We start from the raw sequence: 23,252 nt of genomic DNA on the forward strand, positions 1-23,252 counted from the left end.
AGAATTATTTTAAAAAGATAATTCCAGCTGAATATATGGGAAAATGTCTGACATCTTATAAAGAAAACTATCAAACTATCAATTCAAACTGAAGACCTTGGTATTCAGACTTAGTTAAAATTAAAACATAGGAGAGCAGTTCACTCACCCGAAAGTCACTTAATAAGATCAAGAGGAATTCAGCACAGTACCAGGGGAAATTAAGAGGGCCTTCTTCCTTCTTTGCTAATTACATTCACTTAGAAGTCAACAAAAGGCCAACCCATGTAATGATTCTTTCACTGAACTTTAAACCAAAATACACGAACAAGCTGCCATCTGGGGTTAAACTGAGCCAGTGATTCAGAACTCCACCCCCCTCTTCCAATCAAATTCTGGCTTCTTTTTAAAAAAAGATTTCCATCTGTGGAGTACAAGTAACATTAGCACCTAAAAATGAAAAGTCTAAATGCAGAAACGATAAGGATAGAAGAGAATTTTTAAAAAAATCCCACAAAGGTTGGACACAATACACTTGACCTAAGGCACAATAGGGGCTTAGTTGGTGGCTCAGGGGTAAAGAATCCAACTCCCAATGCAGGAGATGCAGGTTCAATCTCTGGTTGGGAAGATACCCTGCAGAAGGAAATGTCAACCCACTCCAGTATTCTTGCCTGGGAAATCTCATGAACAGAGGACCTGGCAGGCTTAAGTCCATGGGGTCGCAGGAGTCAGACACAAATTAGTGACTAAATAACAAAACAAGGGACTATGGAGTTTGTTTTCTACTCCTAGAAGTGTGAAATCATCATCATCACATCCTGAAGCCAGACCCCAGCACCCATCCAGGAGGCCACAGAGAAATCACACTGGCTACATTAAGAGTTTCAAAATGAGCTTCGTTTCAGAAACCAGGGAAGGCAGGTAAATTGAGGTTTGTGGTAAGTTTCTGTTTTCTTTACCTTAACCTGTAAAAGATCTATTAACACAGGGGTGAGATAAATTAATAACTATAGACTAAAGAAAATAAACCCCTTGAAAAGAAAGTAGCCACAGAAGTTTTGGAAATTTTTACTGATTTGTTAAGGTATTTCTTCCAGGTGCAAATAACTACACACATGTAGGCTACAAATATAGGGTGAATAAAGAGATGAAGCACAACAACATACTAAAAGTAAGTAGGTTAGCAAAAACCAGAAATGACATTGCAGAGAGGCTCATATTCATCAAGCTCCCAGAGTAGATATAGAACCAGCTAAAAATAAACGGGATGTGTTTACTCTTCATTTGGTTGAACTGAATTGACTGTTTAATTCAGAATTTTAAAGAAATTCTTCAAAACCAAATAACTGAGTAACATCATACAAGCTTCATAATTTCTGACAGGTGAAATTTAGAGAAGTGCAATTAGACCCATTAAGTAACTGGGCGATAGACAAATTTACCCCCAAAAATATCCATATGCTCTTGGTTTCTTGGCTGGCAGTCTATATGACTTTATATAATCTATTCTTCTCTCCACAAGCAAGGAAACTCAAAGATCTACATCAGTATTTTTCAATGCTGTTGGACATCAGAATTATCTGGAAGATACAATATCATGCTTAGTGCATATGCCTTATGGCCCAGACTGATTCCATTGGTCTGGGTGAGTCTGGGCATCCAGTCCCCATTTGATTCACTGTGAGCCAGGACTGAGCACCACCGACGTACAGTTGACCGTGAACCTGCTGACATCACACAAGCCCCCACTGCCCTGACCACACTAGACACACTCTACACTAAAGACGGCAGAGTCATTCTTCCTCAAGTCATTTCTCTAACCCTTGCTCGCAACTGTGGGAAAAAAAGTTATGAAAGTTGAGTGAGTCCACCTGAGAACACTCATAACATCCATTCTGGCATCAGAGTCGACTGAATCCAACTTAAGCTTAAGGTATAAGACAGCACGTCAAATTTGGGTAAAATCTATAGAGAGAGATTGGTTTCATTTCTTTGGTCGGGGAAGGACAGGGCCTGAGTTTAAAAATGAAAGTAGAATGAGACAGACTAGAAGGGGACTGGGAAGGGTCAGCTAGTCATCGCAATGACAGTGTGGTATCACACTGTCGCACTCCAACATAGGCAGCAAGCTTGTCCAGAAGAGCTGGCCGAGAGTAGCGAGGGGGAAAGTGAAAGCAAGTGATACTCAGAGCCCTGGCAGCTGGCTTGGCACCTGAACTCCTCACCAGGGCAGAGTCCTCGAGTCCAGGGTCTCTTCTCTCAGACAGGCAGGGCCCCGAGTACTGGAGCTCTAGTTGCTGCAACAAGCAGTCAGGGTCAAGGAAATGGTGACAGGGTGGTTCAAGCCACATCCTCAAAGTGGTAGATTAGAGCTCCTTGAATGTCTCCTACTGCTAAGGTTTTCTGGACTGGGGTAGGGCTAAATCTACATGGGGGTAAGGGAGGGACAAGGGGAAAAGATGGGCTGCAGATGCTCGAAGGAGATTTCCTCTACAAGTTGGCTTTAAGACCAGAGTTAGCCACAGAGATCGACGCTAATTAGAGAAGCTCAATTATTCTACACTGGTGTCAGAACAAACCATCTCTCTGATTCACCCTTGCGAACCAGTTTGCTTGCTTCATTCATGAAGATTAATCTTGTATTCTAAATAGGTCTGGCCCACTAATGTGGTTTCCTGGTTCAGAGCCTCGATTGACTTTGACCTTCTTAGCAACAGTCTCCACCTAAGCTGCCACATGACTAACCCCGTCTCGTGAAGTACAACCCTGAATGGATCAAGACAAGTCGTCTTCAAAGATGGGCTTAAGCAAAACAATGAAGAGGCTCAATTCAAAACAGCCAGTTACCTTTGCCCAGTTCATTCAATGTGTAAATAACCCAGTAAGCCATATTTGTTAGCCCCTTAGATTAACAAAATTGATGGCAACAATGTCTATAAAGGCAAACTACCCAAAGTTACTATCCTATGCACACACATTTCATGTTAACATTTAAAAGAAAACGAACAGGAAGGTCCTGTACAGTGGTCTTATCAGATCTTTTTAAAAAGAATTACATTTAATGGGTCCAAAACAACAGGCTTCAAACGATGCCATGATGAATTTACATGAAACCTCTAAATTGCCATGAGGGCTGTGTCACAAACAGTATTATTTAAGCACTAATACATTTTGTGAGGTTTTATGAGGACATTTGAGAAGGCCTTCTGTTGGAAGGAAGTAAGGCTTAATCTCTACTTAAGAGAGAAGTATATCTACACATGTACTTTTAATAAGCTTACTTTGAGCCATCATTTCTGTTATAAAATTTTATGTTCTGAAAAACTCAAGTAAATCCTTAAGTCCAAGCTAGAGAGAGAATCTGGAGCTGTGCTGACGAGCACAGCAACCACAGGCCACGTGTGGAAACTCAGCGTGGGAAAGGGGCCCAGTTTAAATTGAGATGTACTGTAAATATAAAATGCAGAGCAGAGTTAGAAACCAGTCCAGAAAAGAATGCCAACGATTTCATTCTTGATTTCTATATCACAGTGAAATGAGATTTTGGATCTATTAAAGAAAATATATTATTAAAATTAATTTCATTTATTTTTTTTTATAGTGTAGCTACTAGAGTATTTACAAGTACAAATGTGTCTAGTGCTTGTGGATCACTTTATTTCTCTCAGTGCTGATCTACGATCTGAATGTCAATTTGATAGGAGTAGATTTTACAAACCATTAGTTAAATCTTAGCTGGTCTAAATTCTGACCTCTAACCCTAACAAAAAAAGGATAAAAAAGATCAGTATCTTGGCTATTGTGTAAGGGCTATGTGAAACCTTAGAAGCAGTAAGTTGGAACCCAAGTACATAAAACTTTAGCACATAAAAATGAACAAATCTTACTGAAAAAATAATGTAATCAAAATATACTTGATCAAATCTGATTATAATTGAAAACCTTGTTTAAAAATACCTTATGATGTATAATTTTAAAACCTATGGAGATGAAAATTAACTGAAAAACTATTTAAAATGAAAGAATTCAGACTGATGGTTAGTTTCAAAATCAACAGCTTCTACCTTACATATTCTGACAGTCATGAGCAAAAACATGATTTTAGAAAGGATTCCATTTACAATATCTTCATAAAACATAAGCTATCTAAAGAACAAATCATTAAAATGGATAGGATTTATTTAAGAAAACTCTCCCCAGTACATAAAAGAAAAACCAATAAATAGAGAGTAAAACTAAGCTTAAATGACTCAGTATATAAAAGATATGAGTTCTCTCAATATAAATTTATAAAATGCAATATCAATAAATATTCCAACACATGAACTTTATTAAATGATGCACTCATTAGTTCAAGTGGAAAAATAAGTATGAAAGTAGCCAGAAAAAAAGTTAGAGGAAAGAACAATGATTAATTGTAATAAAGGAATTTGATTAGAAGGGGCCAAAACAGACCAAAATATAGAAGAGAGGGAGAGAAGAAGGGGAGAGACTTACTCTAACTATGACTCAACTATGTATGTGAATTTAGCATATAGAAGAAACATTTCAAATCAGTGAGGGGAGAACAGATTATAAAATATATGGTTATCATGTCAGATAGACAATAAATTGAGAAAAAAATAAAATTAGACCCCTACCTTACATCTCACAACAAAATAAATCCCATAGGAATTACACGTGTAACTGTTTAATGGTGAAATCTAAAAGTATTAATACTAAAGAACATAAGTGAAAAATGATCATTATCTTGACATAAGAAACATGACATTAAGCCAGAAATTTTAAGAAAGAAATTGAAAGATTATATTTTACAAAAATTAACCATGTACATGAGAAAACATCAAAAAAGTTAAAAGTTTCCCTATTAACAGGGAAAACAGTTCACGTCAGGAGCATATGATAAGCTCTTAAAATTTAATACAAAACAATCTTCATTAAGGAATTTACAATGAGTAAACAATTCAGACAAAAATAAAAATAATTACTAAAACCAATCAAGATGTATTCAATCATATAAGTACATCAATGCAAAAGTTTTTCTTTCTGCATTGCATATTCAAAAGGATAAAGCAGACTATCCAGTGTTGGAAAAGGAGTAGCGGAGTAGGACCTCTGGTTTATTTTCAGTGATGGTATAAACGTGAATCATCTTTTAACATTTTTTTGCCATTATTAAGAAAAAAAGATACATACTTTTGTGCCAGAAATCCCTTTTCCCAAAGAATTTTCAAAGAAATAATCAGAAAAGTGTACAAAGATATATAAAGATGTTTATTCAAGAGTGTTTTTTTTTTTTTTTAAATACATACTGGAAATGACCTACATGCCTACCCACAAAAAATTCCTTAGTTAATTATTATACAATAACATCTATAATGCTAAGCTGCCATAAAATACATGATCTATGCATTCAACAAATAATTATTGAGACTTCCCTGGTGGCTCAGATGGTAAAAGTGTCTGCCTACAATGCAAGAGACTTGGGTTCGATCCCTGGGTTGGGAACATCCCCTGGAGAAGAAAATGGCAACCCACTCCTGTATTCTTGCCTGGAAAATTCCATGGACAGAGGAGCCTGATAGGCTACAGTCCATGGGATCGCAAAGAGTCAGACACAACTGAGCGACTTCACTTTCACTTACTAAGTGCCAGGCAGTGCTCTAGGCACTGAGGATTTAAATAGTGACAGTAGAGAAAAAAATTTCTTTCCATGGTGAAGGTGGTCAAAAGTACAAACTTTCAGCAACCTAGATGTCCAACAACAGATGAATGGATAAAGAACTTGTGGTACATATAGAATGGAATATTACTCAGCCATAAAAAGAACACATTTGAGTCAGTTGAACTGAGGTGGGTGAACATAGAGCCGGTTACATAGAATGAAGTATTCTTTCATTGTGTATAACTGAATGACAAAACAAATATTGTATATTAACACATATATATGGCGTCTAGAAAAATGGCACTGATGCACCTATTTTCAGGGCAGGAATAGAGATGTACACACAGAGAACCCAAAGAAAGGCAATGCCAAGGAATGCTCAAACTACCACACAATTGCACTCATCTCACACGCTAGTAAAGTAATGCTCAACATTCTCCAGGCCAGGCTTCAGCAATATGTGAACTGTGAACTTCCAGATGTTCAAGCTGGTTCTAGAAAAGGCAGAGGAACCAGAGATCAAATTGTCAACATCTGTTGGATCATGGAAAAAGCAAGAGAGTTCCAGAAAAACATCTATTTCTGCTTTATTGACTATGCCAAAGCCTTTGACTGTGTGGAACACAATAAACTGTGGAAAATTCTGAAGGAGATGGGAATACCAGACCACCTGACCTGCCTCTTGAGAAACCTATATGCAGGTCAAGAAGCAACAGTTAGAACTGCACATGGAACAACAGACTGGTTCCAAATAGGAAAAGGAGTACGTCAAGGCTGTATATTGTCACCCTGCTTATTTAACTTATACGCAGAGTATATCATGAGAAACTCTGGGCTGGAAGAAGCACAAGCTGGAATCAAGATTGCCGGGAGAAATATCAATAACCTCAGATATGCAGATGACACCACCCTTATGGCAGAAAGTGAAAAGGAATTAAAAAGCCTCTTGATGAAAGTGAAAGAGGAGAGTGAAAAAATTGGCTTAAAGCTCAACATTCAGAAAACAAAGATCATGGCATCTGGTCCCATCACTTCATGGCAAATAGATGGGGAAACAGTGTCAGACTTTATTTTTTGGGGCTCCAAAATCACTGCAGATGGTGACTGCAGCCATGAAATTAAAAGATGTTTATTCCTTGGAAGGAAAGTTATGACCAACCTAGATAGCATATTCAAAAGCAGAGACATTACTTTGCCAACAAAGGTTCGTCTAGTCAAGGCTATGGTTTTTCCAGTAGTCAAGTATGGATGTGAGAGTTGGACTGTGAAGAAAGCTGAGTGCCGAAGAATTGATGCTTTTGAACTGTGGTGTTGGAGAAGACTCTTGAGAGTCCCTTGGACTGCAAGGAGATCCAACCAGTCCATTCTAAAGGAGATCAGCCCTGGGTATTCTTTGGAAGGAATGATGCTAAAGCTGAAACTCCAGTACTTTGGCCACCTCATGCGAAGAGTTGACTCATTGGAAAAGACTCTGATGCTGGGAGGGATTGGGGGCAAGAGGAGAAGGGGACGACAGAGGATGAGATGGCTGGATGGCATCACCGACTCGATGGACATGAGTTTGAGTGAACTCCGGGAGTTGGTGATGGACAGGGAGGCCTGGCATGCTGTGATTCATGGGGTCGCAAAGAGTCGGACACGACTGAGCGACTGAACTGAACTGAGTTTGGGGTGATTTTTACGGTCCTCTTGACATCTCTGCACTATGAGTTTTTTCCCAATGAGCAGCTGTTACTTCTACAGTCAAGAGAACAAAACTAAGCTCTGTCATTAAAAATAAAGTTCAGAGTTATCTGTTCATCTGACAAAAGCTGTTAAGTGCAAGAATACAGCAGTGAACAGATAACGCAAAAAATCGCTCCCTTTTCAATGGTCAGGTTCCAATTAGGAGGTATCAAGTAGGTCTGATTATAAGGCATCTGTAGATCATCTCATCTTTATTTAGGTCACAAGATTCATTTAAGTCAATCCTACTATGCCCTAGGCAATGTCCTCAGTGTATCAGTAAACAAAAAAGACAAAAATATCCCTGCCTTTAGGGAGCTTACTACTCAGTAGTTAAGAACATTCTAAGATGTGGGTTCCAGGGAGTAGTGAAGAATGAATCTGTTGCCTTTACAACATTTACATTGTAATGAAATTATGTGATTAGAAATCCAATATAGCAGCAAATATTTCACTAACTTCAAAAGCACAGTCTTTATGTATGCAAACTTTCCTTAAGTCTATAAGGTTGGTATGAACTGATTCAGTTTTCATTGTTTTTGAAATTATATAAGTGAAATAAAAGAATAATGTACTATAGATTAAAAAGACTAAAATAATTTAGTTTTGCCACACTTAATAGCTCCAGGATTACACTAGGCAAAATAACATGTTTCAGGAATTCCCAAATATTGACCACATAAAGCATCACTATACTCACATACCCACTCAGTGAAAGAATGTCATGTCAGTTATAAATCTATAACTCATTTTCATGATTACTTTGGGGAATCCTTCATTCGCTATACCTTTCTATCCCACCATCCAATTAGCTGGCACACAGCAGGTGCATAATACATGCTTGTTAAATGGCAACCCACTCCAGTGTTCTTGCCTGGAGAATCCCAGGGACGGGGGAGCCTGGTCTATGGGGTCACATGGAGTTGGACACGACTGAAGCGACATAGCAGCAGCAGAGGCTTATTTGATTTAGCTGCAGTAAAAGTGAAGGGACATATGATTCTTAGTCTTCTGCATTATTTAGCCTTGCTTTCTGGCAAACTTATCTACCAGGATTTCAACTATTATCTCTGAACCAGAGATTCTGATTTGCTTTTCCCCACATCTAACCTCTCAATTTCAAAGTATCTCAAAACATATCCATTTGGATGTCCCTCAATTAATTCAGAATTTGAATTTATGTCTTCTCTTACTATATTGAAACTCCTTCTCAGGTTCCTTATCTTTTAATATATTTTCCCAGTCAATCAGGTTCAAGACTGTAAAGAAGACATCCTTAAAATGTGTTTCACCTACAGTTGAACATTCCAGCAGGTCGTGAAGAATGCAGTCCCATGGCAGATCTGCTGAACAGATCTTCATGATGCAGCTCAAGAAACAGTAGTCTTAATGAGATAGCTGGGATCTTGTAAACATTAAAGTCTGAAATTATCGCTTGAGAATCTCCTTTTATTTTAATGTTTTTTTGTAGTATATTCACTATATCACAATGTTCTATGACATGACCTTAGTCACCTCATTTCCTACTATGTTCCCCTTCTCCCCCCACCCGCCCGCCACCGCATTCCTCAAACACTCCTAACTCTCTCCTGCCTTGGGGCCTGCCTGGAACCTTCTTCCCCCAGATTCCCAGCAGGCTTAATCTACCTCCTTCACATCGACTTTTCAATGAAGGCTAGCCTAATCAACCCATTTAAAGTTGCAATTCATCCACCAACCTTATGCATCCTACCTTCTCTTTATTTGTCCCATAGCACTTATCACATAACAAAGTCTATAACTTGCTAACTTCTTGTGTTTGCTTTCTCTCTTGCCTCACTAGAATCTTAGCACCTCCAGGGCTGGGCTTTTTCTAAATTCTGTTTGCTCACTGATTTCTTTCAAGTATGGTACTTGAAATTGCTTGGAATTTCAAGAATGGTACTTACAGGAGTTCAATAGATTATCTGTTAAACAAGATAATGATTTATTGAGAAATAGCTCTAATTCCTCCCTTTCCAGTCTCACTGCTCCACTCCAATACTAATCCTGGTCTTTGTCATTTTTAGACCTTAAAACACACACACACACACACACACACACACACACACACACACACACACACAAAATAGTCTATTTACATTTCCTACAAACCATCCAACATACTTTGGGGATGTCACTTCCCTACAGTGATTTGGCTCCTAACTGGCCCTTTTGGAATTATCTTACTTTGACCTCATGCTTGAATGAGAACTGGATTAAAAGAACTCTAATATCCTTTTAAAATATTTGATTCAAACTCCAAATGACTCATCCTGGCATTTAAAATACTCTATAATCTAGAAGTATTTATTTATCCAAATGTATGCTCTATTTCTTCTCAGTTTCCCTCTGTTCCTGGCCAGTTTAAGAACTCTCAGGTAAGCCATAGTCATGTTCAGCACTTTTTCAGTTGGTTACTCTCTAACCTCAGCGCCCTCCTGACTACTGAAATAGATGGCATTATCTTAGAACCTTGGTACTCACGCTATGACTTGCTGGTCATCACCCAGCATCACCCGCGAGCTTGTCAGAAATGCATCTGCAGCCCTACTCATCTAGAAGCTGCATCTAACAATATCCGCAGGTGACTGGTACGCACCTTAAAGTCTGAGAAGTATTGTGTGAGGACTCATTTCAAATTATTTCTCAAGGAATGTTTCCTGGCAGGCTTCAGGTTCTTATGTCTGATCTTTCACAGCTCTTTGTTACCCATAGCAAGTACACTGTTCAATTAATAACATCCCCTCCTAGACTATTTCTTATTTCATAGACATTCTTTCTCCTCGATTTGGTTGTAAATAACCTGCACACAGAGCAGCCATGCATCTGGTTAATCTGGTTGCAGGGAATAGAAACCCAGTCAAATTGCTTAAAGTAAACATAAGAGCCTGTCCTAAGGCTACTCGTTGAATTGGGAAAAAAAGAGTCGGGGCAGGGAGGGGGGAAGGTGGGCTAGAGACGGGCCACCCTCTCTCAGCATCTGTGTCTCTCTGCCTCATTCCTTCTATCCAGGCCAGTCTCTGCTATCTTTCTGTGTTCACATGCACACTTTCTGCTTCCTCATACCAGCAGCATCCGCACAACCTAAGACAGCCAGCCATTCACTCCTCCCCCAGCCTATTCTCCTCTGCCCCTTTCTGCTTCAACCTTCACTCTAAGTCTCTAAGCTCAACTTTTCCCATGGGAGAGATGATCACCACAAAGCCTTGGCTTTTAGAGCCCAAACCCAAGGTTACAAGTGTTGAGCCACCTATGGAATGTCTGCTCTTTGTCAGAAGCCTACCCTGGTCCAACCCACTGAAGCCAAGGAGGCTGCAGTTCAGGACAATGCCACCAGGCAGCAGGAGCTGTCAAAAGAGACTATTCTTTAGGAAAGAAAAGTGTGGGTAGAGCAGGCAATGAGCCACATCTCCAGCCCACAGTGTCATTATCGATGTCCTCACCACAGTCCCAAGCCAAATGCTGAGCACATAATAAACTGACTAACCAATATGGGGGAAGAGTCATTCACCAACTGCCACTATGCCTCTGACAGCGTACCAAGCACCTCAATCACCTGGGACATCGTTTCATCAACTATCAGATGGGACCATCTTCACCAACCTTCAGGAGTACTGTAAGGTCCTACAGGGTAATCTTTCTAAAAATGCTTTGAAAAATATACATGCCAATCAAAAATAATACTGTTGCCTCTCAGATAAAATCCTCTCATACGGTAGAAGTTTCACATAGTTTTCCAGTCCTTTCTCTTTTCCCATTTCACACGATATGGAATCCAGCAATTGCTATTATTTGAAAGCACAATCCCAACTATTACCACTATACGTTCATACCTTCATGGCTCACTCAAATGATGATTAAGAAAATTCATTCATTATTATCAAAAAGACAACAAATAACAACTGTTGGTGAGGGTGAGGAGACAAGGGAACCGTCATGCATTTGTCGGGTGGAAATGTAAATTTATGCAGCCACTACTGAATGTAGTACAAAGGTTCTCCAAAAAATTAAAAATAGAGCTACCATATGATCCAGCAATTTCACTCTTAGGTATTTATCCAAAGAAAACAAAAACACTAATTAGAAAAGATATATGTATCACTGTGTTCATTGCAGCAACTTTTATAATAGCCAAGATATGGAAGCAACCTAAGTGCAATCAATAGATGAATGAATAAAGATGATGCAGTGTGTGTGTGTGTGTGTGTGTGTGTATGAATATTACTCAGTCATAAACAAAACAATGAAATCTTGCCATTTACCACAACATAGGTGGATCTAGAGGGTATTATGCTAAGTGAACTAAGTCAGGGAAAGACAAGTGTTGCATGGTTTCACCTATATGTAGAATCTATAAAACAAGTGAACAAACATAACAAAACAGAAACAGTGTCATAAATACAGAGAACAAACAGGTGGTTGCCAGTGGGAATTGGTGTGGGGAGGGTAGAGAAATAGGTGATGAAGATTAAAAGGTATGAACTTTCAGTTGCAAAATACATGAGTCTTGTATATGAAATGTACAGTGAGGCAAACATAGTCAATAATTATGCAATAACTTTGTATGTGGACAGAGGGTAACTAGACATTATGCTGATCATTTTGAAATATTTAGAAATATCGAATCACTATGTTCTGTAACAGAAACTAACATACTCTTATAGGTTAATTATACTTCAAAACAAACAAACTCAGAAAGAAGATGAGATCAGTGGTTACCAGAGGTGGGGTGTTGGGGAGAGGGTGAAGGTAATCAAAAGATACAAATGTCCAGTTATAAGATAAATAAATACTAGGGATGTCATGCACAACATGATAAATATAATTATGTTTATATATGAAATGTTAGAAGAGTAAATCTCAACAGTTCTCATCATAAGGAAAAAATTTTTTTCTGTTTCTTTAATTTTGTATCTATATGAGTTGATGAATGTTGACTAAACTTAATATGGTAATTTTTCATGATGGAAGTCAAATCACTATGTCATATGTCATAATGCCATATGTCAATTATAGCTCAATAAAACTGGAAGAAAAAATAAAGAGAAAATTCATTTCACTCAGAAGTGTAAAAAAAGAATGCACACATTTTTCACTGTGTACATTTAAAGACACTGCATCTAAAAGGTGCCCTGTATAATTTTCATTATATTACAAATGACAAGAAGTATGTATGAAATTCCTAAGCAGGACACAGGTTTTCTGACTCCTGTGTGGCCTTCTCCCCAGAGACGTGCCACTGAGCATTTCCAAAGTGCTGTAAGCAGAAAATCAGAGCTATGAGGGCCCCAGTTTTTGCGACCCCATGTACTCTAGTCCTCCAGGCTCCTCTGTCCATGAACTTCTCTGGGCAAGAACACTGCAGTGGGTAGCCATTTCCTTCTCCATGGGATCTTCCTGACCTAGGGACTAAACCCAGGTCTCCTGCATTGCAGGCAGATTCTTTACTGCCAGAGCCACCTTGGAAGCCCTTTAGAGCCCAGAGGCCCCATTTTTAAAATAAAGGCTCAGAGGAGGAAAAATAATAAAATGGCCCATCTCAACCCCCCTGCAATCCAATTCTCCTAACTTCTATAGCTTTTTTCCTATAATCATTTTACCAGTTGCCAAACATTAAAGGGTGGAAGGAGTGGGGGTGAAGGATGGACACCAGTGACCACAGCCAAGTTCTCAAAAACAAGTTATGAGAACCTGAGCCACCCTTTGCAGGATTCAAGTATGGGTTTATGGGAGAGAAAAACAAAAGAAAATAAAGCTCAAGATCTGTACAGTCTTGGCTTCATCATGAACAACAACAACAAACAAAAATTTACCAACTGACAGCCACATGCTGGGCAGGATGCTGAGGGCTCCTCAGAGGATGAAGAGTCTCAGCCCTCCAAAAGTGTATTTGCCTTTACCCTCGGGCATCTGTTGCTCATTGCTGACAAGTGTAGTCATTCAACAGCTGGCCCTGGATGGAGCAAAGAAAATAGCTTCCACTTTGCTAAAAAGTCAACTCAGCTGGCCAAAGTGCAGGTTATCAGGTAAACGGAAAAACAAAAACAAAACCTCGGAAAGGAGCTGGGTGAGACACCGCTGCAAGAGGCAGAACTGCAGAGACTAATGCACAGCACCCGCTGAGCGCCCAACCCCAATCAAGGCTCCTCCCGCTCCGAGTGGCGAGGGGCTGCGGATCAAACGATCCTGCATCCTGGGAAAGGCAATTTCAGTTCTCGGGGTGTCGTGATGTGGGGGCTGCACAAAGGTGGGCGGCGGGTTCGGGATCTGCAGCCCTAGAATGGAGAAGCAGAGTGGAGACCTAGAGGTTTGTGCGATAATGGGGAGGGAGGTGGGCAAGGCGAGAGCTCAGAGACCGAACAGTCACACTGCGGCGTAAAAAGAGCCGTGGGGATCCCACAGAGGACACCAATTTCGGGGCTCTGCAGCCGCGAAGGGGTCTGAGAGGGCGCCGAAGACAGTGCAGGGAGAAGGGTTCGCCAGGGACCAGGCACAACAGCCAGACATTCCTGGGGGAAGGGGTGGGACGGGCATCTCTTCCCCGACACACACAGACACACACTCACACCGCCCCACTCTTGGCTGGCTCCGAGTCGCCTCCGCGCGCGCTCCGCACCCAGCCCGGCGCTGCGGCGGCCACTTACCCTCGGCGCGGGACCGGATCTCCGACACGGTCCTCCGCATGGTGGGCATCGCAGCAGCCGCCGCAGGTGGGTCCTTAAACCAGACCCTGCACCTGTCACGGCGCCGCGCGGGCGGGGAATCTGCCTTCCCTGCGCCGAGCGATCAGCAGCCGCGCGGGCCCTGCCGGCCACCCAGGGCAGCGCCTCTGCCGGGAGAGGCCCTCGCACACCTGCGGAAGGAGGAAGAGACCACAAAGGTGGCAGTGTCCGCAGCGCCCAGCGAGATCTGCCAGCAGCCGCGCAGGGGGCGGCTCGGCGAGGGGCGGAGCTCGGGGCCCGGCGCTGGCGCCAGGGGAGGGGTCGTCGGGGCGCGCGCTCACTCGCTCCCGCGGCAGCGCGGCGGGGAAGGCGGGAGAAGGGTAGGGTGAGACCTGGCGGAGCCTCTTGTCGCCCCGCCCCGCTTTGGACTGTACCACCTGCGGGGTCGGACCAGGGAGCTGAGGGTTTACTCCACCCCGGGCGCCCTCTTTCCACCCCGAGACTTCGGCTCTTCCTGTCCTTCCTTAGTAGCTTTCAGATTTTTCCAAGCCTTGGCCAAAGAGAAAGGCTGCTCTGGCTCCTTCATCCTTGCAAATCCTCTTCTGCCACCCTCTGGTTTAAATAGCAGTGGGGTCGCCCGTGGTCCGGAGAGGGGGTTTGGGTCTGAGTCGGCAGGAGAGAGGCTAAAGGCGAGAAAGGAATTGGGCGCACATGGCTAACCTCCAACCTGAGCGTTGGAAGGGGTCTGCGTGCTCGCCGCCTGGGTAGAATTTTAGCCTCCCTCACTGCCAGCAGCCCTCGCGGCCCGAGTCGCACCTGCTCTGTCGTCTGGTTCGCAAGCAACAGGCTCTGAGGCCGGGGTCCCTGGGCGCTGATGGCTCCTCCTCCCTACGGTGCTCCGGGCCGGCCTGCCAGTGGCCCGGTGCCTCTCCCTAATGCGTATTCTGCAGCCTGACAAAGCTCTGGACTGGCATAAAATCCAACTATTGGGCCAGGTGCTTCAAAAAAGGACTTTTTTGGTTTGAGTTTTTTTTTTTTTAGTCAAACCTTAAGGAAGTTGGGAGCAGTCGTTTTACCAAAAAAAGGGAAGAGGCATCCAAGTATACAATCCATGAGTACATTAAATTGTATTTTGCTCCATATTCTAGAAATCATCAACTCAGTGGACATGAGTTTGAGTAAGCCCCAGGAGATAGTGAAGGACAGGGAAGCCTGGCATGCTGCAGTCTATGGGGTTGCAAATCATCAGACACGACTTAGCAACTGAACAAATCCTAGAAATAATCGTAACCTCATTACCTTTTATTTTGTATACAGAGATCTATATTAACAAGTTATCAAAAGAAGTGTGATATTTATTGCTGATTTCATCTTTTAGATGTAAGGTTTTGTACAGATCCTGGTGAGCAGCTAAAATGGCAAGAAAGGAATAAATTGTTAGAAGCTCCTTGCCCTCTTCTTCCAGCACTGGGTGGAAGAGGGCTTTACATGGAGTACTCTACTGTAAATTACTTTCAGGTCCTGAAGGGAGATATCTGGAAAGGTCTAAACAGAGATATAAGTGATTATTCCCAAGCCTCAAGAAAAAAGAAAATAAAACTCTGCTCATAGCATCATATCTCTATTTGTGGTATTTTTTCTGCCTCCTGCAGGTAGCATTTGCTAATCAGAGGCCTACCTCTCATTAATTCTGAATCAGGCAGTCAACGCATATTTGTGAAGAACTCATTCTAGTTGTTACTCTGATTCAGAGACTGGGGTTAAAACAAAGAAAATATAATTCCAGTGTTTATGAAACATTGCAGGGTAGAGCAGGACTCAAAGGTGTCTTTTTCAGTGATGGTGTTGATCTGCAAGTATGGTCTTCTAAAAGTAAGAAATGAGCACACAGCCTTTTTAGGACAGTTAACACGGGCCCTTCTTACTCTTTCCAGGTCCAAGATCTTGTATAAAGGCGACTCCCCCTGTCTCAGTGAACACAAATCTGAAAAAATTTGAAAAGGTAAGTACAACAAGGGAATAGTTTAAAAAAAAAAAGAAAAGAAAAATCAATTCTAGAAGTTAGTGAACATAAACCTGAGAAAAGGCAGTGCTTTTGTGATTACTGATTTAGGTGTAATTTTATATAAAGCCAGAACCAGTTTTAGTCAAAAATAGTCCACAGCAACATAATAGTATTTGATTTATGAGCAATAACCTTTGTAATTCCTGTGGACCACCAAATTAAGTTCAGTTCTTATTTGTAAATAAGTTCCAGAGATTATCTGTGTTTTCTGTAGAACAATCTGTTTTATATATGTCTGTGTGTATGTGTGCTTCCTCTTAACAACCCATAAGCAAAGTCGATACAGGAAATAAGTCTTTCATACAGAGAGGAACATTGCATGACCTGGTCAATAGCTTACCGTGTGTCTTTTCCCAAGTTATGCTATCACTTTACCCATAATAGCAAGATTACCCTACCTAACTCATTTCTGTACAATTCATTTCTGATTACTAGACATTATACATGTTTTTATTGGTTCACAACCCTGAGTGAAGTTCAATATTGTACTAATGGCATATTTGTGTATGTGCATTCAGCCGCTCAGTCATGTCCAACTCTTTGTGACCCCATGGATTGCAGCATGACAGGCCTCCCTGTCCCTCACCATCTCCTGGAGTTTGCCTAAGTTCATGTCCATTGCATTGGTGATGCCATCCAGCCATCTCGTCCTCTAATGTCTTTTTCTCCTTCTGTCTTCAATCTTTCCCAGCAGTGGGGTCTTTTCCAATGAATCAGCTCTTTGCTCAGTTCATTTGCTCAGTTCAGTTCATTTGCTCAGTCATGTCCAACTCTTTGTGATCCCATGGACTGAAGCACACGAGGCTTCCCTGTCCATCACCAACTCCCAGAGCTTACTCAAACTCATGTCCTCTGAGTCAGTGATGCCATCCAACCATCTCATCCTCTGTCGTCCCCTTCTCCTGCCTTCAATCTTTCACAACATCAGGGTCTTTTCAAATGAGTCAGTTCTTCACATCAGGTGGGCAAAATATTGGAGTTTCAGCTTCAGCATCAGTCCTTCCAATGAATATTCAGGATTGATTTTCTTTAGAATTGACTGGTTTGATCTCCTTGCTGTCCAAGGGACTCTCAAGAGTCTTCTCCAACACCACAGTTCAAAAGCATCAATTCTTCGGCACTCAGCTTTCTTTATGGTCCAACTCTCACATCCATACATGACTACTGGAAAAGCCATAGCTTTGACTAGACAGACCTTTGTGGTAAAGTAATGTCTCTGCTTTTTAGTATGCTATCTAGGTTGGTCATAACTTTTCTTCCAAGGAGCAAGTGTCTTTTAATTTCATGGCTGCAGTCACCATCTGCAGTGATTTAAGAAACCAAGAAAAGAAAATCTGTCACTGTTTCCATTGTTTCCCCATCTATTTACCATGAAGTGATGGGACCAGATGCCATGATCTTAGTTTTCGAATGTTGAGTTTTAAGCCAGCTTTTTCACTCTCCTCTTTCACCTTCATCAAGAGGCTTCTTAGTGCCTCTTCACTTTTTGCCATAAAGGTGTTTTCATCTGCATGTCTGAGGTTATTGATATTTCTCCCAGCAATCTTGATTCCAGATTGTGCTTCCTCCAGTCTGGCATTTCTTATGATATACTCTGCATAAAAGTTAAATAAGCAAAGTGACAGTATACAGCCTTGACATACTCCTTTCCCAATTTGGAACCAGTCTGTTGTTCCATGTCCAGTTCTAACTGTTGCTTCTTGACCTGCATGCAGATTGTTCAGGAGGCAGGTCAGGTGGTGTATTCCCATCTCTTTAAGAATTTTCCACTTTGTTGTGATCCACACAGTCAAACACTTTGGCGTACTCAATAAAGCAGAAGTAGATGTTTTTCTGAAACTCTCTTGCTTTTTCTTTAATCCAATGGATGTTGGCAGTTTGATCTCTGGTTCCTCTGCCTTTTCTAAATCCAGTTTGAACATCTGGAAGTTCTCCATTCATGTACTGTTCAAGCCTAGTTTGGAGAATTTTGAGCATTACTTGGTTAGTGTGTGAGATGAATGCAATTGTGCAGTAGTTTGAACATTCTTTGGCATTGCCTTTCTTTGGAATTGGAATGAAACTGGATCTTCAGTTTCAGCATCAGTCCTTGTATTCAGGGTTGATTTCCTTTAAGATTGACTGGTTTGATCTCCTTGCTGTCAAAGGGACTCTCAGGAGTCTTTTCCAGCACCACATTTCGAAGGCATGAGTTCTTTGATGCTCTACCTTCTTTGCGGTCTGTCTTTCACAATGGAAAATCGCCACTGGAAAGCCATAGCCTTGATTATATGAATCTTTGTCAGCAGAGTGATGTCTCTGCTTTTCAGCACACTGTCTTGGTTTGTCATAGTTTTCCCGCCAAAAAGATGTTCTTAGGAACACCGAGAATTAAGGATTTGCCCTACTTGGGAGGAACTCATAACTAACTAGGCAACAGAGGCATGCTCACTAACTTATACTTCATAATATACCTAAAAGTGCTTTGGGAACTCATGGCCTGAAGGTAGTTGGAGATGTTCCTGTGAACCCTGCTTCAGATTGAGAAGGAGGAATGCAAAGTTGAATACTATACTACCATGGAATATAGATGCTGGACAGGGCTGGCTGTTATACTCTAAATCCTTTTGGAAAAATACAAAATAATTGGGTAAATTAGACTTAACATTTAGATAATTATTTCTTTTTTGGGATATTAGTTCTAGAAGGTCTTGTAGGTCTTCACAGAACCGTTCAACTTCAGCTTATTCAGCGTTACTGGTTGGGGCACAGACTTGGATTACCATGATATTGAACGGTTTGCCTTGGAAACGAACCGAGATCATTCTGTTGTTTTTTGAGATTGCATCCAAGTACTGCATTTTGGAGTCTTTTGTTGACTATGATGGCTACTCCATTTATTCTAAGGGATTCTTGCCCACAGTAGTAGATATAATGGTCATCTGAGTTAAAGTCACCTATTCCAGTCCATTTTAGTTTGCTGATTCCTAAAATGTCAACGATCACTCTTGCCATCTACTGTTCAACCACTTCCAATTTGCCTTGATTCATGGACCTAACATTCCAGGCTCTATGCAATATTGCTTTTTACAGCATTGGACCTTGCTTCTATCACCAGTCACATCCACAGCTGGGTGTTGTTTTTGCTTTTGCTCCATCTCTTCATTCTTGGAGAAGACTCTTGAGAGTCCCTTGGACAGCAGGGAGATCCGACCAGTCCATCCTAAAAGAAATCAGTCCTGAATATTCATTGGAAGGACTGATGTTGAAGCTGAAACTCTAATACTTTGGCCACTTGATGCGAAGAACTGACTCGTTGGAAAAGACCCTGATGCTGGAAAAGATTGAAGGCGGGAAAAGAAGGGGATGACAGAGGATGAGATAGTTGGTTGGCATCACTGACTCAATGGACATGAGTTTGAGTAAACTCTGGGAGTTGGTGTGGACAGGGAGGCCTGGTGTGCTACAGTCCATGGGGTTGCAAAAAGTCAGACATGACTGAGCAACTGAACTGAATTATTTCTTTTACTTTAAAAATAAAATAAAATAAAAATGGAGGTTAAGATATATCACAAAGTTCTGTCTAGTCAGAAACCACCTGATTATTGTAAGAAAATATCTTGTTACCTTTGGTACATAGTTGATATATTGATTCACTGGATGGTGAAGATATTATTATGGTTAAGATATTATTATGATATTATTATGGCATGGTTAAGATATTGTGTTAATTGGAATTTATGTTATTGGACTTGTAAGCCCTTTTTCTCAAAGCTTCCCATCTTGATTGCTGTTTTTCTGTCACCATCCCTTACATGCACCAATAGCCCTCCAATGCACTAATATGTTCTTTAAGCACAGTTTTAAAAATATGTCTTACTTCAAGCCATGTTTCATCTCCATCTCTGCTGCTCTTATACAGGCCACAATCATCACACACCTATAGTAGTCTCCTACTGATTTCCTTGCTTTTACTTGTCACCCATTCATAGTTATTATTTTAAAACAAATGAATTAAAATTTTTAATTCCTTTGAATTATTTGACACAAATGAATTTATGTCATGTCTTCAGACTTCAGTGTCTTCCAATAGCATTTGGAATGAAACTCAGGCCTTGCCTGCCTCTCAGGCTCATCTCTTTCTACCTCTTATTTGGTCATCTGGGCTCAGATTATTCAGTTCCTGCCCCCCTCCTTCTAGCCCCACCGCAGCTGGTATTGAACATGTTCCCCAGTGCCAGCCACCACCACATTGCCTTAGTCTGTTTTCCTCATAGCACTTATCTCTGAAGTTTTCTTGTTTGTTGGTTTCCCTGCTTATGATAAATAGGTGTTGCTCTATTGTCTTATTTATCACACTTTGTCTAACTGTAAGAACACTGCCTGTCATGTGGCTCTGGATCAATAAATATTTGTGGAATGAATGAATGTGCTGGAAAATGTGTATACTGTGAATGACCTGGTTCCCTAACATTGGAGACTGGAAATAAGTCAAAGAAGAGGTAGTATTTTATTTGAATAGGTAATAAATTATACCCTTCATAAGCATATATACTGGAATACATTACTTTGTCATGAAATGATTTAGAACATATTTGCTCTGACGTACTTGACGCCAGAAAACGTTTCTGAATACTATATTGACTTTTGTTAAAAGCAAGTGATCAAAATTTTAAAACAGTAGACTGATTGGAGTAGCTTGTTCTTGCTGGACTGAGTAACAAAACCCATATAACACTAAGATGTACATTACTCCTGTTTAAATGAAATAAAATTTAAAATATAAATTTGTTTTATATAAAAAGACTCAATAGAAAAAATTTTTGAATATTCTCTGGTACACTTAAATTAGTGTTTGATTCACACATAATTTTTTGGGAAAAAAACATTTACTGAATTTTTTCTCAAAAAGTAAATGAGCATTCAAGACAAAACAGGCCTTGTATTGAGATCTTGAATTCAAGCTTATTTCAAACTGATAAGAGGTTGATTAAATGGCCTGAATTCTACTTTAAAAATTTCTATCTTTCAAGAGCCAGGAAGTGAAAATTAATGTTTAATTTAGGAGTAGTGTTTCTTTTCCAAAAGTTAACAAACAAATTTCCAATAATGCTGAGCGTTTATAAAATATTATTGTCAAATATACTTCATTGATAATACATTTAGAGTGGCATTTTCATAAATTCTGACATTTTTATTTATTTATTTTTTTCTGACATTTTTAAAAAGCAGCTTTATTGAAGTGTAATTGACCCACAAGGAGCTTAATATGTTTAAAGTGTAGAATTTGACAAGTTTGAGCATACATATGGACACCTATGAAGCCATCACCACATTCAAGTTAATAAACATATCCATTACTTCCAGAAATTTCCTACTGCCCCTTGGTATGGTTGTTATGTATAACTAGAGATATATGCACGCTTTGTCTTCATGCATTCAGCGCAGTTAATTGAGTGCCCACCATGTTCTAGATACTGAGCTGGGTATTTAAGATTGAATGGTCAGCTAAACCAATAGGTTCTAGATCCAAGAAAACTTATGATCAAATAATTATGTTCAGTTCAGCTCAGTCACTCAGTCGTGTCCAACTCTTTGCGACCCCACAGACCGCAGCACGCCAGTCCTCCCTATCCATCACCAACTCCTGGAGTCCACCCAAACCCATGTCCATTGAGTTGGTGATGCCATCCAACCATCTCATCCTCTGTCGTCCCCTTCTCCTCCTGCCTTCAGTCTTTCCCAGCATCAGGGTCTTTTCAAATGAGTCAGCTCTTCGCATCAGGTGGCCAAAGTATTAGAGTTTCAGCTTCAACATCAGTCCTTTCAATGAACACCCAGCACTCAATTCCTTTAGGATGGACTGGTTGGATCTCCTTGCAGTCCAAGGGACTCTCAAGAGTCTTCTTCAACACCACAGTTCAAAAGCATCAATTCTTCGGCACTCAGCTTTCTTTATACCCCAACTCTCACATCCATACATGACCACTGGAAAAACCATAGCCTTGACTAGACGGACCTTTGTTGACAAAGTAATGTCCCTGCTTTTTAATATGCTGTCTAGGTTGGTCATAAGTTTTCTTCCAAGGAGTAAGCGTCTTTTAATTTCATGGCTGCAATCACCATCTGCAGTGATTTTGGAGCCCCCCAAAATAAAGTCTGCCACTGTTTCCACTGTTTCCCCATCTATGTACTTTTGTTATATATCTGAAAATATACATAAAATTTTTGTTTTTACTGGATGTTATGGTTTTTATCTTGAAAATGGTGTCATATTTCTTATGTGAAAAGGATAGCCAATGAAGACAAGAGGTTTTATTATAATTTATTTTTTTGATAGTTACCAGAAAGTCAATATCAGAAGTGAAAAAACTCCTAGGAAAATCTCAATTTCTTTTTCTTGCCATGTCATATTAGGTGTTATTTCAAGGGAGGAAAGGTGATAATAATGAAGTAAAAGTATTGAAAGTTAGGAATGTTTACTAAAATTTGAATATAGCTATAAATGAGATAAATAATTATGATTATGTAATATAATTTTTAGTTCCATCACTTTTAATTTGGAAAGAATGCCAGCCTTAAATAAGATGGTTTCCTGATGAATTGAAAGAAGCCATAGCTTTCAAATATGAAATATTATATTTGCCAATTGTACTTGGGCTTCTTGGATGATATATCCTCTGCTCAGGTTCATGACTCACTGCAGTGTTTAGTAGATATATTGGAAAATCACAATGTTGTTGTTGTTTTCCCTCTGACCCTAAAAATTCTCAGAAACAACATTTGCTGGAAAGAGGAATCGTTTATCACTGTAGATTCTTGCCAACTCTGAACTGTGAGGAAATCTACCAAATGGAGAAAGAATCAATAGTTAACCTAGGATTATATTTTGGTATTCATCCCAAAGGGAGAAGCCAGGGGGGAAAACGCTGTAAAGAAAACGCATAAAGAAGGTAAACCAGCTGTAGATTCAGGGCTTGTGGCAGCTGAACACATCAGAGGCAAGAGCACAATGAGCCTGTACCAAGGCTGAGCGCAGAGGCTTGGACCGCTTGGGGAAATCTGCTTGCTTCTTCCAGCCCTGAAATGTCAGCCCCTCTTCTCTGCCTGTGTTCTCTTATCTATTTTTCATTTTGTCTGACCTCTTGAAAGT

The 23,252-nt window shown here is 40.4% G+C and overlaps 1 protein-coding gene and 1 long non-coding RNA gene across 5 annotated transcripts in view; one reads left to right on the plus strand and one right to left on the minus strand.

Moving 5' to 3' along the window:
* Positions 1 to 14,460, minus strand: part of ATP8A1 (ATPase phospholipid transporting 8A1) — a 234,308-nt gene extending 219,848 nt beyond the window's left edge. The window contains exon 1 of one of the 4 annotated variants that reach the window (XM_055588440.1): positions 14,038 to 14,460. In XM_055588440.1, the coding sequence (XP_055444415.1) occupies positions 14,038 to 14,086 (49 nt within the window). In that variant the 5' untranslated portion in view covers positions 14,087 to 14,460. Of the gene's footprint in view, positions 1 to 13,206; positions 13,411 to 14,037 lie in introns of those variants that run through there. The other 3 variants (XM_055588437.1, XM_055588436.1, XM_055588438.1) reach the window with 3 other exon arrangements.
* On the plus strand, positions 13,567 to 20,508 carry LOC129657816 (uncharacterized). The gene is made up of 3 exons (XR_008717124.1): positions 13,567 to 13,700; positions 15,990 to 16,057; positions 19,193 to 20,508. It is a non-coding gene; the product is annotated as an uncharacterized LOC129657816 (long non-coding RNA).
* Positions 20,509 to 23,252: the final 2,744 nt, after the last annotated feature.

Source organism: Bubalus kerabau, chromosome 7, assembly GCF_029407905.1.
Source record: "Bubalus kerabau isolate K-KA32 ecotype Philippines breed swamp buffalo chromosome 7, PCC_UOA_SB_1v2, whole genome shotgun sequence".
Lineage (NCBI taxonomy): Eukaryota > Metazoa > Chordata > Mammalia > Artiodactyla > Bovidae > Bubalus > Bubalus kerabau.